This window comes from Siphateles boraxobius, unplaced genomic scaffold (genome assembly GCF_051911475.1).
Source record: "Siphateles boraxobius isolate OS27281-9 unplaced genomic scaffold, OSU_SipBor_1 26, whole genome shotgun sequence".
Classification (NCBI taxonomy): Eukaryota; Metazoa; Chordata; class Actinopteri; order Cypriniformes; family Leuciscidae; genus Siphateles; species Siphateles boraxobius.
Genome location: NW_027508876.1, coordinates 22180622 through 22195490, shown reverse-complemented (window position 1 = coordinate 22195490; position 14869 = coordinate 22180622). Strand labels below are relative to the sequence as shown.

General features: G+C 38.0%; 2 protein-coding genes across 45 annotated transcripts in view; both read left to right on the top strand.

The window, feature by feature from the left end:
• pld1b (phospholipase D1b) overlaps nucleotides 1-5697 on the top strand; it is a 33067-nt gene extending 27370 nt beyond the window's left edge. For all 3 annotated transcript variants that reach the window (XM_077244979.1, XM_077244980.1, XM_077244978.1), the window contains exons 23-26: nucleotides 3492-3626; nucleotides 3865-4018; nucleotides 4115-4232; nucleotides 4363-5697. In XM_077244979.1, coding sequence (XP_077101094.1) covers nucleotides 3492-3626; nucleotides 3865-4018; nucleotides 4115-4232; nucleotides 4363-4587 — 632 coding nt within the window. In that variant the 3' untranslated portion in view covers nucleotides 4588-5697. The remainder of the gene's footprint in view (nucleotides 1-3491; nucleotides 3627-3864; nucleotides 4019-4114; nucleotides 4233-4362) is intronic.
• A 2879-nt stretch (nucleotides 5698-8576) lies between these two features.
• The window catches only part of tnikb (TRAF2 and NCK interacting kinase b), a 61916-nt gene continuing 55623 nt past the window's right edge, over nucleotides 8577-14869 (top strand). For 31 of the 42 annotated variants that reach the window (XM_077244977.1, XM_077244974.1, XM_077244970.1 and 28 more), the window contains exon 1: nucleotides 8613-8942. In XM_077244977.1, the coding sequence (XP_077101092.1) occupies nucleotides 8886-8942 (57 nt within the window). In that variant the 5' untranslated portion in view covers nucleotides 8613-8885. Of the gene's footprint in view, nucleotides 8943-14869 lie in introns of all 42 variants that reach the window. The other 11 variants (XM_077244969.1, XM_077244952.1, XM_077244942.1 and 8 more) reach the window with 5 other exon arrangements.

Genomic DNA, 14869 nt, shown 5'->3' with positions numbered 1-14869 from the left:
GTAAATCATTGCGTCTTGTATTCTCATACAAGTTTGCTACATCTCGCTTTTTCATACTTTTATGAAGTTTGGCAGTGGTAAAACATGAAATATTTGCAATTTGTGGTTTTACATTCATTCATTTAGCATACGCTTTTATCCAAAGCGACTTACAAATGAGAACAATAGAAGCAGGGAAACTAACAGTCAGACAACAATATGAAAGTGCTGACTCTTCTCAGTTTAATCTAACGCAGCATATGTCATTTTTTTTATATATATATAAATAATAAAAAATAGAATAGAAGAGAAAGTGTTAGAATTACTGGATCAAGTGCTGCCGAAAAAGATGCGTCTTCAGCCGTTTCTTGAAAGTGTCTACGGACTCATTCCGTCAGCAGGGAAGAGTCATGGTAAAGCTCCAAAAAAGAGATTTTGTGCCTCTTTGAGATGGTACCACAAGACGTCGTTTGCTCGCAGAGCGCAAGTTTCTGGATGGCACGTAAGTCTGAAGTAATGAGTTTAGGTAAAAGAGAGCAGAGCCAGTGGTTGTTCTGTAGGCTAATGTCAGTGACTTGAATTTAATGCGAGCGGCAACTGGCAACCAGTGCAATTTAGTGAGGGGAGGAGTGACGTGTGCTCTCTTTGGCTCATTAAAGACTACTCTGGCTGCAGCATTCTGGATCAATTGTAGAGGTTTGACAGTGCAAGCTGCAAGACCAGCCAGGAGAGCATTACAATAGTCCAGTCTGGATAGAACAAGCGCTTGGACAAGGAGTTGTGTAGCATGCTCTGCAAGGAAGGGCCTGATCCTCCTAATGTTGTGCAAGGCAAATCTACATGACAGGGCAGTCCTAGCAATGTGGTCTGTGAAGTTCAATTGATCATCAATTACAACCCCAAGGTTCCTGGCTGACCTTGATGGAGTAATGGATGACAAGCCTAGCTGAATGGTGAAGTTGTGATGAAGTGTTGGGTTGGCCAGGACCACAATAAATGTATTGTCATAATGCCCTTCATTGGAATAAGATGCTTTTTTTAGTCAGATGGTTTAGTTACGTCATCTACCAGCAGGGGCTAATAGGACTGCTAACCAGCCAAAACTTGACCCCTAATGGACGCCGGCCTTAAAGGGTTAGTTCACCCAAAAATTATCCCATAATTTGCTCACCCACAAGTCATCCTAGGTGTATATGGCATGCTTTTTTTTTGCCAAACACAATTGGAGTTCTATTAAAAAATATCCTGGCTCTTTCAAGCTTTATAATTGGAATGAATAGTAACTGAGATTTTAAAAGGCCAAAAAAGCGCATCCATCCATCATAAAAGTAATCCATACGGCACCAAGGGGTGAATAAAGGCCTTCTGAAGCAAAGCGATGCGTTTTTTAAGAAAAATATCCATAATTTTAACTTTATAAACTAGAATCTCTGACCCGACGCATTGACGATAGAGCAGCACAACAAAACACAGGTCACAAATTAGAAGTCTAAAACGAGAATTTCTAAAGAGAAATGTCAAGAAATGCAACAGTTTTTTTACCCAGCATTATTTGTTTGAACCGCGAGAGCCGTCTACTCTCACCTTAGCTCACACTATTCCTACATTCTACGTCATAGCCGGAACGCATAGACGGTCATATACACCACGGGTGGCTTGAGGGTGAGTAAATGATTGGATATTTTAGATTTTTGGGTGAACTAACCCTTAAACTTTAAAACACAACAGCGCCCTCTTGTGGTTTTTAATTCATAGTAAAAGACAAACTCAATGGTATGTTTTGAAAGACCTTGTTGTGGAGAAGTAGCACTGTGTGTGTTTTTTTTTATCATGCAACATCTTCTTGCAGTCAGACTGTTTGCAGTGTCACAATCATTCGGCCTGCATCTATTAACCCGCCATGAGAGAGAAAGGAGTGAAGTTTCTCTTTGTGCCTGAATTATCCAGCAAGTTGTTGGTGTTTTGTTGCGGCTTCACTGGATCAGAGCGTTCCCGCAGTGTCCCGAACACGGATACAGATACATATCGCTATTCTCTGGAAATGATTGTGGGTGCATAATTGGTCTGGCGCGGTTAAAGACGCAGTTAGAGTTTATGTGCTGTGTAACTACATATCCTCCTGCTCAAATAAAACTGCTTGAGAAAATACAAAAATATAAAAAAAAATTTTTAGGTATAAAAAAGGCATTTTAAAAAGAAAGATGAGATTAAACTGTAGGTAAAATGACTCTGAAACTATATCCGCTGGTGTTACTGTTGTACAGAGGAAGGAAGTGTTTATTTTTCCTCCATTGAGCTCCTAAAGTGGCTTGAATGTCAAAATACATGCCAAAAAGTCCAAGTTGGCACAAAGCAAATGGGTTAAACTGCTGGAAATTGACTGAATGTCTGAGTTGTTTGCTCTGTAATTATTCTGTCCGAGTCAAAATTAACTAACATGATATTACTTTAAACATGAAATTATTTTCAGATTTAGTTTGTTTAATTCAAACTAAACCTCTGTGCCTGTGATAATCATGACACCTAGTTGATGATACTCTATTATACTTATACTCTGAAATATAGGTGCCTATAAATTATTATTCTTATTATAAGGCATTTGGCTGATGCCTTTATCCAAAGGTACTTATGTTGCATTTAAGGTACATGTTTTAGCAGTTCTTGTTTTCTCTGGGAATCAAACCTATGACCTTGGCATTGCTAGTGCAAAACTCTACGGTTACTACTGGAAGGAATTATTATCGTATGAGTTTGCATAATTCATTATTATTGTAGTTATTGCTTTAAAAACTGTGTCAAATAGTTTAACAAAAGTAAAGTTTTGTCATTTTATGTGACTGTTTTTACTGATATTAATCCAGATTTTTCAATATAAGCAATCAAACAAAAAAAATGGATGTTTGTTGAATAATTACGATGAATAGAGTTTTTTTTCTGTCATTTGACACTCCAAACATCCAAACGTTAGGGATAATTGAGCAACTATTATAGTTATTATTAATAGTTGAATTTCTGTTCAATTTTTTATTAAAGTATTAGTTATTTTGTTGTGTGTGTTCTTGTCATTTTTTTATTAGTAGTAGTAGTTTTAATGGGATGGGGGGGGGGGGGGTGTATGTCTACATACTTTTTTCATATTTCTTGCTTAGTTTCTTTGTGCATTAAGTTTAACTAAATGAAAATGAGATATTTGTTTTACACATTTTATTTTATTTATGTTTTTATTATCTTAATTTTAACCTTATTCCAAACCTTCTGTGGAACAAAAAAAGATAGTTTGAAAACAAAATGTCCATTCAGTATTGTTTTGGACCCCATTGACTTGGATTGTATGGGCAAAAACTGTATGTTCTGGTATATTCCACAGAAGTAAAAGTCAGAGTTTTTCAGGACATAAGGTTGGGTAAATGTCAATGATGAAAGATTTTCATTGTTGGCTGAACTATTCCTTTAAACTGTGTAAATATCAAACGAAACCAGAAAAAAAATGTTTGCTTTCTCTATCTCTGCAGTGGGGGATCAGTGGATGAACTACATCTCATTTGGGGGTCTGAGGACCCACGCTGAGCTGGAGGGAAAGCTGGTGACTGAACTGATATATGTGCACAGCAAAATGCTTATTGCTGACGACAACACCGTCATCATTGGTGAGTAAAAATAGAAATTTGCAGACAGCAAAAGCCCCTAATGACTGTATCATCTATGCACATGCGCTAATAGGAATGATACAGCAATCATGAAACTGATGCTGTCATAATGTGAGATCAACATTTGAAAAAATAGCAATGGCTCCTCCTATTGTTAAGATGTAGTATTGCATTTTAAATGTCAATCATTTAAATGTTTAACGCAATCATAATCAAAAATCTATTTTACATCCATCAGGTTCTGCCAATATCAATGACCGGAGCATGCTTGGTAAAAGAGACAGTGAGGTGGCCGTCATTTACGAGGATATCCAGACTGTGAAGTCAGTCATGGACGGTCAGGAGTATCAGGCTGGACGCTTCGGATTGAGTATGCGGCTGGAGTGTTTCAGGTTCAGGACTCTTCAAGTCTGTTTACTGCATTTAGCATTTTTAGACACATGCAAATAAGGTTCAAACATGTCTTCTACTTCCTTTGAAATCAATAGGATGATTCTAGGTGCCAACACTGACCCCAGCATTGACGTGACGGACCCTATCAGTGACCAGTTTTATAAGGAGGTGTGGATGACCACAGCTGCCCGGAATGCAACCATCTACCAGAAGGTCAGCTTAACCTATTCACCCAAAATGTCGTCGTCTTCAGATGTTTCACATTTGTCCATCTATCTGTATAACCATTTGTCTGTCTGTCTATCTATCTATCTGTCTACCTAAACTTCTCCATCTCCTCCAGGTTTTCCGCTGCTTGCCATCCAGCGATGTTCGGGCGATTCTGGAGTTGGATGGCTACCTCTCAAAGCCTGGTTTGGAGAAGGAAGACCCTGCCCGTGCTCAAGAGGAGCTGAAGAAGATTCGGGGCTTCCTGGTCCAGTTCCCTCTCCAGTTCCTCAGCGAGCAGAACCTTCTGCCACCCATGGGATCAAGAGAAGCCATGGTGCCCATGGACGTATGGACATGAGAGAATCTGTCAACATTACCAGGCTTAAAATAAACTGCAAATCTAGCAGATGTACCAGGAATGACTTCATCTTTCTTTATTATAAAACGGACACTTCTGAGACCGAAAAGGAGATCTGGAGGAGAGTCAGCCATTAGTTTTTACACGCCTGGAATTAAGGACGTCAGACTGGTTTGTTTCGTCCCTGTTCAAAACTTGACTGTTTGTGTATTCTAACACTATGCAACTTAAACTAATATTATTTTTTATGAACTATCCTTCAAAGTCCTATACAAGATGATGAAATTAAGGTTTTTGGTGTCCTTGGACCCTTGATTGGATGCTAATACATTGATTCTTGTTCATCATCATTAGTGAATGGTTTTGTGCCCTGTAACACGCACTGAATATGTATTCTCTGCATGTAAGTGCCAACTAATGTCTGTGTTACTTTTCTCATTTCTCTATATGAAGTGTAAACATTCCTTTTGTACTGTATTTCAAGGTAATTTATGGGTCTGTGATAGTGGACATGATCCATTAAATTGCCATGTTTTGGTGGCCTTATTTGTTTACTGTGCACTCTATGCTAGGTATGAACTGAAATTGACCAAAGCATTTGTCTATTATGACCAAATTTAGTTGGTTTTATAAGAATACAGACTAGTATTCAGATTTATTTCAATTATTTGTCCATATAGTACAGTATACTGTAAAAGGATGTTATGCCTGAAGCTCTATAGAAGTTTACTAATTGTTCTCAATTAAACTGTCGACCATCATACATTCCATTTAGAAATACTGAATCAACTACTAACTGTTCTGGATTTACGTCACTAAAGATCACAGCATGTGTGTTCGCAGTTTAAATATGCAGCAAGTAACCTCTAACAGTTGTTAGCCAAGCACTTGAATGTCTGCACTGCTGACTGTATCTGCACTTTTATTGTAGTTCAGGAACTGATTTCTATTCTCTCTCTGTCTTATCTTCCTCATGTCTTTTTACCATTTTCCCCATGAATTGCAGTTTTGCACAAAATATTTATCAAAAACACAAATTATGTGTGTTGGAATGTTTATGAAATATGTGAATTGATGTTATACAGATGATTAAACAATGATTTCACACGACTCTGGTGGATCTGGTCTGTAGATGGATTTGGCTGTCTTGCTTATTTGCTTATCCATTTGTCTGTCTGTCTATCATCTCTCATATGTCTCTGTCTATATAGTATATTTATGTTGATGAATCTGTCTGGTTGATTAAAACGTGTGTGTGTGTGTGTCTGTCTGTCTGTCTGTCTCTCTCTCTCTCTCTCTCTCTCTCTCTCTCTCTCTCTCTCTCTCTCTCTCTCTCTCTCTCTCTCTCTCTCTCTCTCTCTCTCTCTCTCTCTCTCTCTCTCTCTCTCTCTCTCTCTCTCTCTCTCTCTCTGGGGTGTCTGATAATGACTGGATGTGTGAACACTGTCTTACTGTCTGTGGTGTGTACATTTGTTTCTTTGGGATATGTACAGCTGTTATGTTCCCTGCAGATGGTGGTCTATGAGCTACAGCTGAGGAACAGTCCCTGATACAATCTCCTGACCTTTGACCTACCTCTCCCACAGTGCACAGATCACTTTACAGGGCTTCACATGGGCTAAACGCATCAATGCAGTTATAAAGCTATAAAACCTGATGAGTGACTTTGGATGCCTCTTGATCCCGCATACAAATAATACATTTCAGTGTCAAACTGATACTAAGTTAGCTGCCATTTCAGCATGTAAATGTTCTATTATTGTAACAATGGTAACTGGCCTAAAGTTTGCCTTGAGCCTGTTATTTTAGAGAACAAGCCTAAACACAGTGTCTTTTCTGTCTGATGGAAAATAAATGAGAAAGACAGATAAAGGCCAGGATTACTACAAAGGCATGTCGTCCTGTGTTCAAGCTTGTGCATGTCTGAACATTGTTTTTAAAACCCTCAGATATGTCTACCAGTGAGTAGGCTTTCTTGTTACAATTAAAAAAAGTGAGATCTCTTTTTATCATGTTAAAATTTAACCATGTGTTTTTATATACATAATATACATAGTGTGGTATAAAATGTTCACACAGCATGAGTCACTCACTGGGGTCATTTAAAGGTTCCTGAAAGGGTGTAAATGGAGAGATGATGGTTAAAAACCTAGAGCCATGCAAACATTCATGATCAACCACCACCATCTTAAATCATTATTTAATTTGTTTAAGTATATCAAAATACATTACATTTCATTTTAATTCAAAATTCCTAAAATTTAAAATTATTTTAAAAAATCTTTTATTTTTTTTATTTTTTATATAAAAATATATTTATATATATATATATATATATATATATATATATATATATATATATATATATATATTTTTTTTAAATTATCTTTAATAATATCCTTAAAACTTTTTCTCTATTTTCTACATTCAACACGAGGCTCTTTTTAAATAACCTATTTAGGTCTGATTAACCTAATTTATTCTTCACAGGAATCCACATGGGAAAATATTGCATAACTACGGGTTTCACTCCTAATAAATATCCCAGAACATTATACGGTACGCGTGTCTAGCAAAGTCTTTAATGATATGTGTAGCCTACTATTGTGACCGATTTTGTTTCGCTAACACTTTTAGTTATTTCATTAGACAGGGGAAGAAAGATAACCACCCTTTTCCTTAAATCTTCAAACAAATTCTAAACAACAGTGACAATGATGAATGGGAGAAAATCTGGTTTGAAGGCATGAAATATGATCCGGCTAAGCCACACAAATACAAAGGATCTTATCATAAAGGCAGGCTATTGCACAAACCACTGCAATGGGGCTGACTGCATTGTCAGCACAAAACATTTTCTCACAGGCAATGCTAATGCTAATAGTGTTGTTGAACAGATGCGCAAGAACCCAAGCTGGTTTTCAAACACAAAAAATGGCCTGTTTTTACAAGTAAAAGTCACTGAGGAACAAAGCTGTTCTGTGGCAAAAAGCGAAGAGGAATGAGAGAAATGTAGCACATAGCACAGTCTGTGCTGATAAGATGAAAGCTATTACGCAAGGGAGGCTTCACACTAGCTGAATGCTTGACAGGGATTCACTCTGGGGAAACATGGATTTTTACAAACAACATGTTGAGGGAAAAGCTTCAAAGAGACACAGAGTATGGTTTCAAGACTGTGTTCCTGTAAGGCACATATGCCTGTATGTATTCCCCCATCAAGCACAAAAATGCCTTTAGAATAATTAATATCCCTATTCAGTCTGTTGTACTTATTTCAAAGTTCCACCGCTAGATGGAGCACTGTAGTACTATGTCATTCATTTGTAAATCGACAGACAGAAATCGACAGACAGCCAGACAGACAGACAGCCAGATAGATAGATAGATAGATAGATAGATAGATAGATAGATAGATAGATAGATAGATAGATAGATAGATAGATAGATAGATAGATAGATAGATAGATAGATAGATAGATAGATAGATAGATACGAGCTCAGATAGATAGATAGATCCGAGCTCATAACATTCAATGGGACTGCCGTTATGACAGACTGAGTGTGTCAAGAGAGGATGTTTTCTGCCAAGACAAATAGGAGGAAGGTGGTGTGGGGGGAGGAGGTGTTTTATAAATCGCGCTGCTTACATAAACGGAAGGTGAGGAAGTGTACTGTTTGTGGCTCACTGTCTCACTGTCTGAAATGTGTCTCTATGTTTCTGACTGGTCTTACACATCATAAGTTGCTCAACACATGCAATGGCAACAACAACAATACATTTTCTGGAAAAAGTGGTGGTTCTATGGTCAATTACATTAAGACATTTTCACGTTTTGTTCTATAAAATAAACTACACCGATTTTTTTTAATTGTCCAATTTGTCAAACATCTTAACTCGTACCTTTCTTCATTTTTATTTTCAAGTGACCGTGTAACTACTGTGAGTTTGGCCACGCCCCTTGCCCTGACCACGCCCTAGAAACCCCAGTGATTGACACGCCTTCACCGCCTTGCCGAGCCCTGATTCACGTCCACTCGTGCGCGCTGGTGCTTTGGACTCGTGCAGCAGCAGATCAACGGTACCAGCACGAGATGTGTCCTTCACATGCGGCCATATAGCGGCTAATTCGGTTTTATATACCCGGAATTGCGAAGAACGGCGACTTCGCACCATCCGGGAGCTTCATCTGGTCCGATTGAAGTCAATCCAGCCTGTTTGGTGTATTACACGGATCAGCTCGGCGTCTGTATTCATGAAATTTCGGGCATTATATTGTTGAATATAACAGATAATCATGGCGAGTGACTCTCCTGCGAGGAGTCTGGATGAGATCGACCTGTCTGCTCTGCGGGTGAGTGGAGAGATTCAGTGCAATGAGATGTTTTGACTTAACGTTACAATGGGTGAAATATGTTCAGCATCTCGCCATTAACGATGGAGGGGAAATATGGGAGCTGCATGTTATTCATGCACCTGACCGAGAAAAAAAAACTGATCAGAGATCATGGACGAATTATTTTCTTATTATTATTAGGAAAATTTTGTAGAATTGGATATATTTTCGAGATATGTAGAGATGGTTTGTGAGGAATAATACAAATATTGTATAAATGATTATTAAAGACAAAGCTGCAGCACTAGCTATATGTTTGTCCTCGATCATCTGATGAAATAATGAAGCTAGAAATTTGCTTTTATTAATACACAATTCGTGTTGTGTTCCCGCTTATGCGGCATTAATGTGTGAATAATTCCAAGACAGCATATTCACAAAAGTCACCATTAAGCGATCATTTTTATGTCTAATGTGACTGCACGACAGTAGTGTTTATGGGAATAATTTCGCACTGTAGGCTATAGCCTACCGTGAGCAGTTTTTGCGTCATCCGTTTTTTTGTTTTGTTTTTTCGTCTGAGTGAATTTATAGCTGGATATTTTAAACTGTATCTGGTGTTCATCCGAATGAAATGCCCTATGCTGTATGAGGCCTATTAAAATGGCAATGTGTTCATTGCAGACAGCTTCACTTCTTGTCCCCGCCATTATATGATAATGATATACTATCAAGATGTTTCCGTGCCAAACATGTGCACGTATTGTGTTGAACTTGCAGCTTCTGTCTGTCTTTTGTTCGCTGTGTTTGGGATCATTTCTCTGTGACATACATCCTCTGACTGGGTGGACAGAGCCGGGCTGCTCTGGATACTGGGTGCTCTGGGCTACACTAGGTGGTCTGAATGCTGAGTTCCTTTTTGGTTGCTCTGCTTGATGAGTACTTCAGTTCTCCTTTCCCAACAACAGGAAAAATCACTGGCCCTTAAAATCTGCTGGACTCAAACCGGGAATTGTTAACGTACAAGAGCCGGGAGGTGGGATAAAGTACAATTGTCAAATTTCTAAATCTGGCAAGAATTAAGGAGCGGTCAGATTAGCTAAATTTCACACGCAAAAAAGGTCAGTTGGCTTTTCTCAATAGTGTAGCGATGTATGAATGATGTACAGCTCACACATGTCACTTTCAAGACAAGCAGTTGGTCAGTGCGGCAAATTCGTATGACCAACTTGAAAATTGCTGAAATCTGAGTGGGGAGCTTTTTCACCCTAATGCGGAACTCCAGATATCTGGGATTCCTATCAGAATGACTGGATTTTGCCAGCGTAATTTTGCCATACAATGATAAATGTGAAAAGAATGAGAGTCGAGTTAATTTATTTTAATCTGATTTTGGCAAAACTAATGATGTGGTCACACTAGACTTTGGCCATGCAAAATTTGTTCAGACACTGCAGTGGTCGTGATATTCAACATATAACAAATGACAATACAGTCAAAATGTAAAAACACACAATCTACTCCATTTTCCTGCAACACTGTCTGTGCTCTTTTAATTCAGCTAAGTATTCACACCATTTCTTATCAATCTTGTATTGGTCATGTCTTCACATGATGTGAATTTGCAGAACCAAACTTTCAACACAGTGAAATTTGAAAATTTCTGATGGGGGGGGAGGGTTGTATGCAAACAAATAAAGAACATTCTCATTATGATTAATGAATAATTACTAAGTTTGCACCCTAAATGCCTGACATGACATTCTGTATATGGTTTGCACTTTTTATTTTCTCATGTCTGATATAACGATGCTAAATTAAGCTTAAAGTTAGCATGAACTAAGAATTCGCATTCTTTTTTCTAAATCCATCTTATAGATCTGAAAACAACTGACTTTACACTGGTGACATATGCTTCTCCAATCATTCAGGGTATGTTTACACGACAACGATGTACTAAAAACGGAAACGTTTTTCCTTTACGTGTTTTGCTTTCGACAACCTTGTCAAAAGAATTCCCATTCACATGGATCCGTGAAAATGACTATAAACGTTGTATTATTCATGCCAGGCCAGTAGTTGGCGATGTCACTTTTTAAAGAAACACTACGCACCTATAGACTGAACACGTAATATGCATGCGCATGATGTCACCGTTTTCACACATTCACGTTTTTGATGTTTACCTGGAGACAAGAGCTTTCAAAAACTTGCGCTTTAAAACCCGTTTTCAAAAGTTTGTTTTCAGGCCCATAAAACACTCTTGTCGTGTAAATGAATGGCCAAAACGCATACAACTTTTTTCGTTTTTATTTGAAAATGTGTCGTGTTAGTCTGTTTAAACCCCACCCCTCAAAATTCACATTCATCTGCCTGCATTTTTGAGTGCAACTCCCACATCCAGCCAACAACCGATTATTACAACCAAGTCATCGCCATAGATTTTTCCCCCCAATAAGCCGTTGTACTCTGATGTACATCAGAAAATGGAAGAAAAGATCTGACACTGCTTCTATTTCTTTAAATCATTTTTGAAATTAGAACATGCTTTCAAAACTCAAAAAACAAAAGTCTGTGATGCGCTATGTTGTTTGGCTATATCATCGTTAATTCCTCAAGACTCTTGTTTTGTGGTCTTTGTTTTGGAGTCTCTCGATTCTGAGTCTCTGAATCCTGGGCATTCAGGCTGCAGTAGTGATATTCCTCACAGACAATGTGTTCCTACTGTGGGCTTGTGTCAGATCCGTTGAGCGAGATGACAGACCCTGACTGTAGGCATGTTAGTTATGCAACATGATCTTACCTGCGCAGCTTGAGTCACGTCTGGACATGATTTGTGAGGTAATCAGTTGATTGTGGGAAGCTGAGAGGGGTTTTTCTCTATATTGTGCAGTAGGGTAGTTTAGATAGCAGCTAACCTGTGACTGTTCAGCATCACCTGACTGTTTTCGATGTCATTGCATCATATTGCTCAGGATTTACTGAAAGCAATTTCAGACTTGTGTATCATGAATGGAAAGTTTCCTCTTTGAATTAGTCAGTCAGTGTCTTAGATGTCGTATTCGGTTTGCTAGCGCTGTGGAAACCGCTCACCATGCCTGACCGCCGTCTTAAGCGACCATGTCTGTGTTTACATCGATGTGTAGGCGTTTGGCATTTGAGACACTCTCTAAACTCAGAAACCGTACAACGGCCCTCTCAAGCTTTCCCGTGTCTCTCCATATGAGGTATATCTTTAATGCTTTTTTCCCTCTCCGCTACCCATGGGCAAAGCTATTTTCCTCATGTCTGCTCACAAGCTCGCCATTCTCTCAGGATCTTTTGTGCTTAAAAATTAGGTCACCCAGTACAGTGCGCATGGTCTTGCCTCACAGGGGAAGTGTATGCTTTATGTTTCGCTGACACAGATCTGGACAATGTGGTTGGTGCTACTGCTACATGTATAGTGCATGAGTCCCAGCGGATGGTTTTACTGAACTTACATCATGTTCAACGTTTATTTACCTGTCATTCTGTCATCATTCAATCACCTTAATGTCGTTCCAAACCTGTATGACTTTCTTTTGTTCTGTGGAACATAAAATGAGATGCGTTGAAAAATTGTTTTGCACCCCACTGACTTTCATTGTATCCACAAATAGTTGAAAATATCTTTCATATTCCACAACAGAGAGCCATAAAGGTCATAATTTACATTTTGGGGTGAGCATCAAATCAGCTTTTCGGTTTATACAAACACATTATATCAGTACTGTACTGTCACTAAAACTTAAACCTAAAACAACTAAAACTTCATAAAAAATTGTTTTCATTAATGGAAATAAAGCTGACAGAAAATAAAATATAAAAAATTAGAGGAAAAATTTAAACCTGAGCAAAAATGAAAAATGTTTGCTTTGGCAACTAGCTGAAATTAAAGTTCAAAGACTAATAAAAATGACAAAAGCACATAACAAAATGATTAAACCTTGAAAATGAAAATGAAAACTGAAAATAAAAAATACTAATTCAAAATATTAATAAATGTATAGTTTGTGGCTCTGTGCAGTGCATTATGGGAGCGTTCCATGTTACCATTTGCATGTTATTGCCACAGAAGTGTGTGTGTGTGTGTGTGTGTGTGTGTGTGTGTGTGTGTGTGTGTGTGTGTGTGTGTGTGTGTGTGTGTGTGTGTGTGTGTGTGTGTGTGTGTGTTTGTTTGTGTGCTAAACCTGTTTTGCCAGCATGGAGGAGCTAACATATAGTTCCTGCCTCATGTATTTCCCAGTGAATAATTAATGGGTAAAGGACTGTTACATCTCAGAGTCATGTCAAGGGGGCGGGGGGAGTCCCAGCTGTAGATGTCAGCCAGTGTTTTTCGTCTTTTCCTTGTTTTATAATTCTGGTCAGCAACATCTGTCTCTTGCGCTCCAGGACAGTGTTACTCAATAAAAGCCCAGATGAAAAGCTAATACTCGCCCTCCTGCGCGTTGGAAGATTATCAGTATTGTTATCACCAAAGAGCAAACATTCATCATAACCTCCTCATCTCTGAGTAAATGTGGGAGAGTTGCGGTCGTGAGGGGATTCCTGGATTTGGGATGATCACTGTCTAGAGTAATGAATCACTGTAATGAAGCACTAATGAGGCTCTGTGATTCTTTGAGCATTGGAGGTACTGCCAGATGTGTTTATCTGTGTGAGAAGTTTCCTTAAATGGACATTTTTGCTGTTTTTCCCAGATTCAGCATGTTTTATGCACCAGTAGACTCAGTGGTTTTGTGTTATAGTGGTTTTTGTTTGGTATGTTAAGATTAGTGATCGACCGATGTATCGGTTTACCGATATTTTTCCCGATATTTAAGCATTTTCCCATAATCGGGTATCGGTTTTGTAATATCGGATTTGCCGATAAACGGCGCCATCTTGTGGCCGTTTTGAGAATTCCGCCATTGCAGCCCGCGTCTGAGGAGATCAGTCAACAACAACTCTGTGCACACGTAAGGTACTTGCTTTGCTTTAATTATTCAACTTTATTTAACATAACAGGCATGCAGAAATGAGGTTTGAGACATAAATGCCTGATATAGTTTATGCAGCTTGGATCTCAAAAATTGAGACGAACTCATGGAGTCACGTAGCGTAATCCGTCATGTCCTGCCCCAATAAAGATGTAACTTTACATGAATTAAATAAAACAGACATGAATGAGTGCATGTTGAAAATAAAAGCGCTGAATTTAATTCTTTATCTGTTGTATTTGCTCACCATTAGTCTCGAAAAAAAGTTCGTTCATATTGCTTAGCACTGGGTCGATCATATTGCACTCACTGGGTTGATGATCAGGAATGCTCGAGCACGGCCACTGAATGAAACTTTTGACAAGATTATCTCGTTTAAACAGCCTAGATTATATTATCATTTACTACATAGCAATTATTTCGCTAATACACATCTAAATATAGTGCTTTGTGGAAATTAATTATTTATTATCTGCACGCGCGATCGCGGTTGAGTAGCCTATATATAGTTCTGTGAAAATGCATAGATAAACAGCACTTTGTCAGAAAGCATTTCATGATCTAGACCTACAAAAATATTATTAATAATTTATAATGACAATGTTATATTCCAGCTAATATCATTCAGTGAATTAATATTACCCAGTGAATTATTCCTCACTCTTATTTTAAACCTATTAAACGGCACATAAACCTTCTAAAACTGTTTAAAATGAATTGCATTTCAGCAAAGGTGATATGAATCCCCTGACCATTATTTTCTCCATATGAAACATTAGACTTTTAACATTTATTTTCCCTATTGTTAACATTGTTACTGCTGATGCTTATAAATTATATGTATAATTTAGATATAAATTATATAATGTAGTAATATAAATGTTTTTGATTTATTTACCATTTATGAAAACAAACGAACCATTTTTTTATTTTTAAACTAAGGCA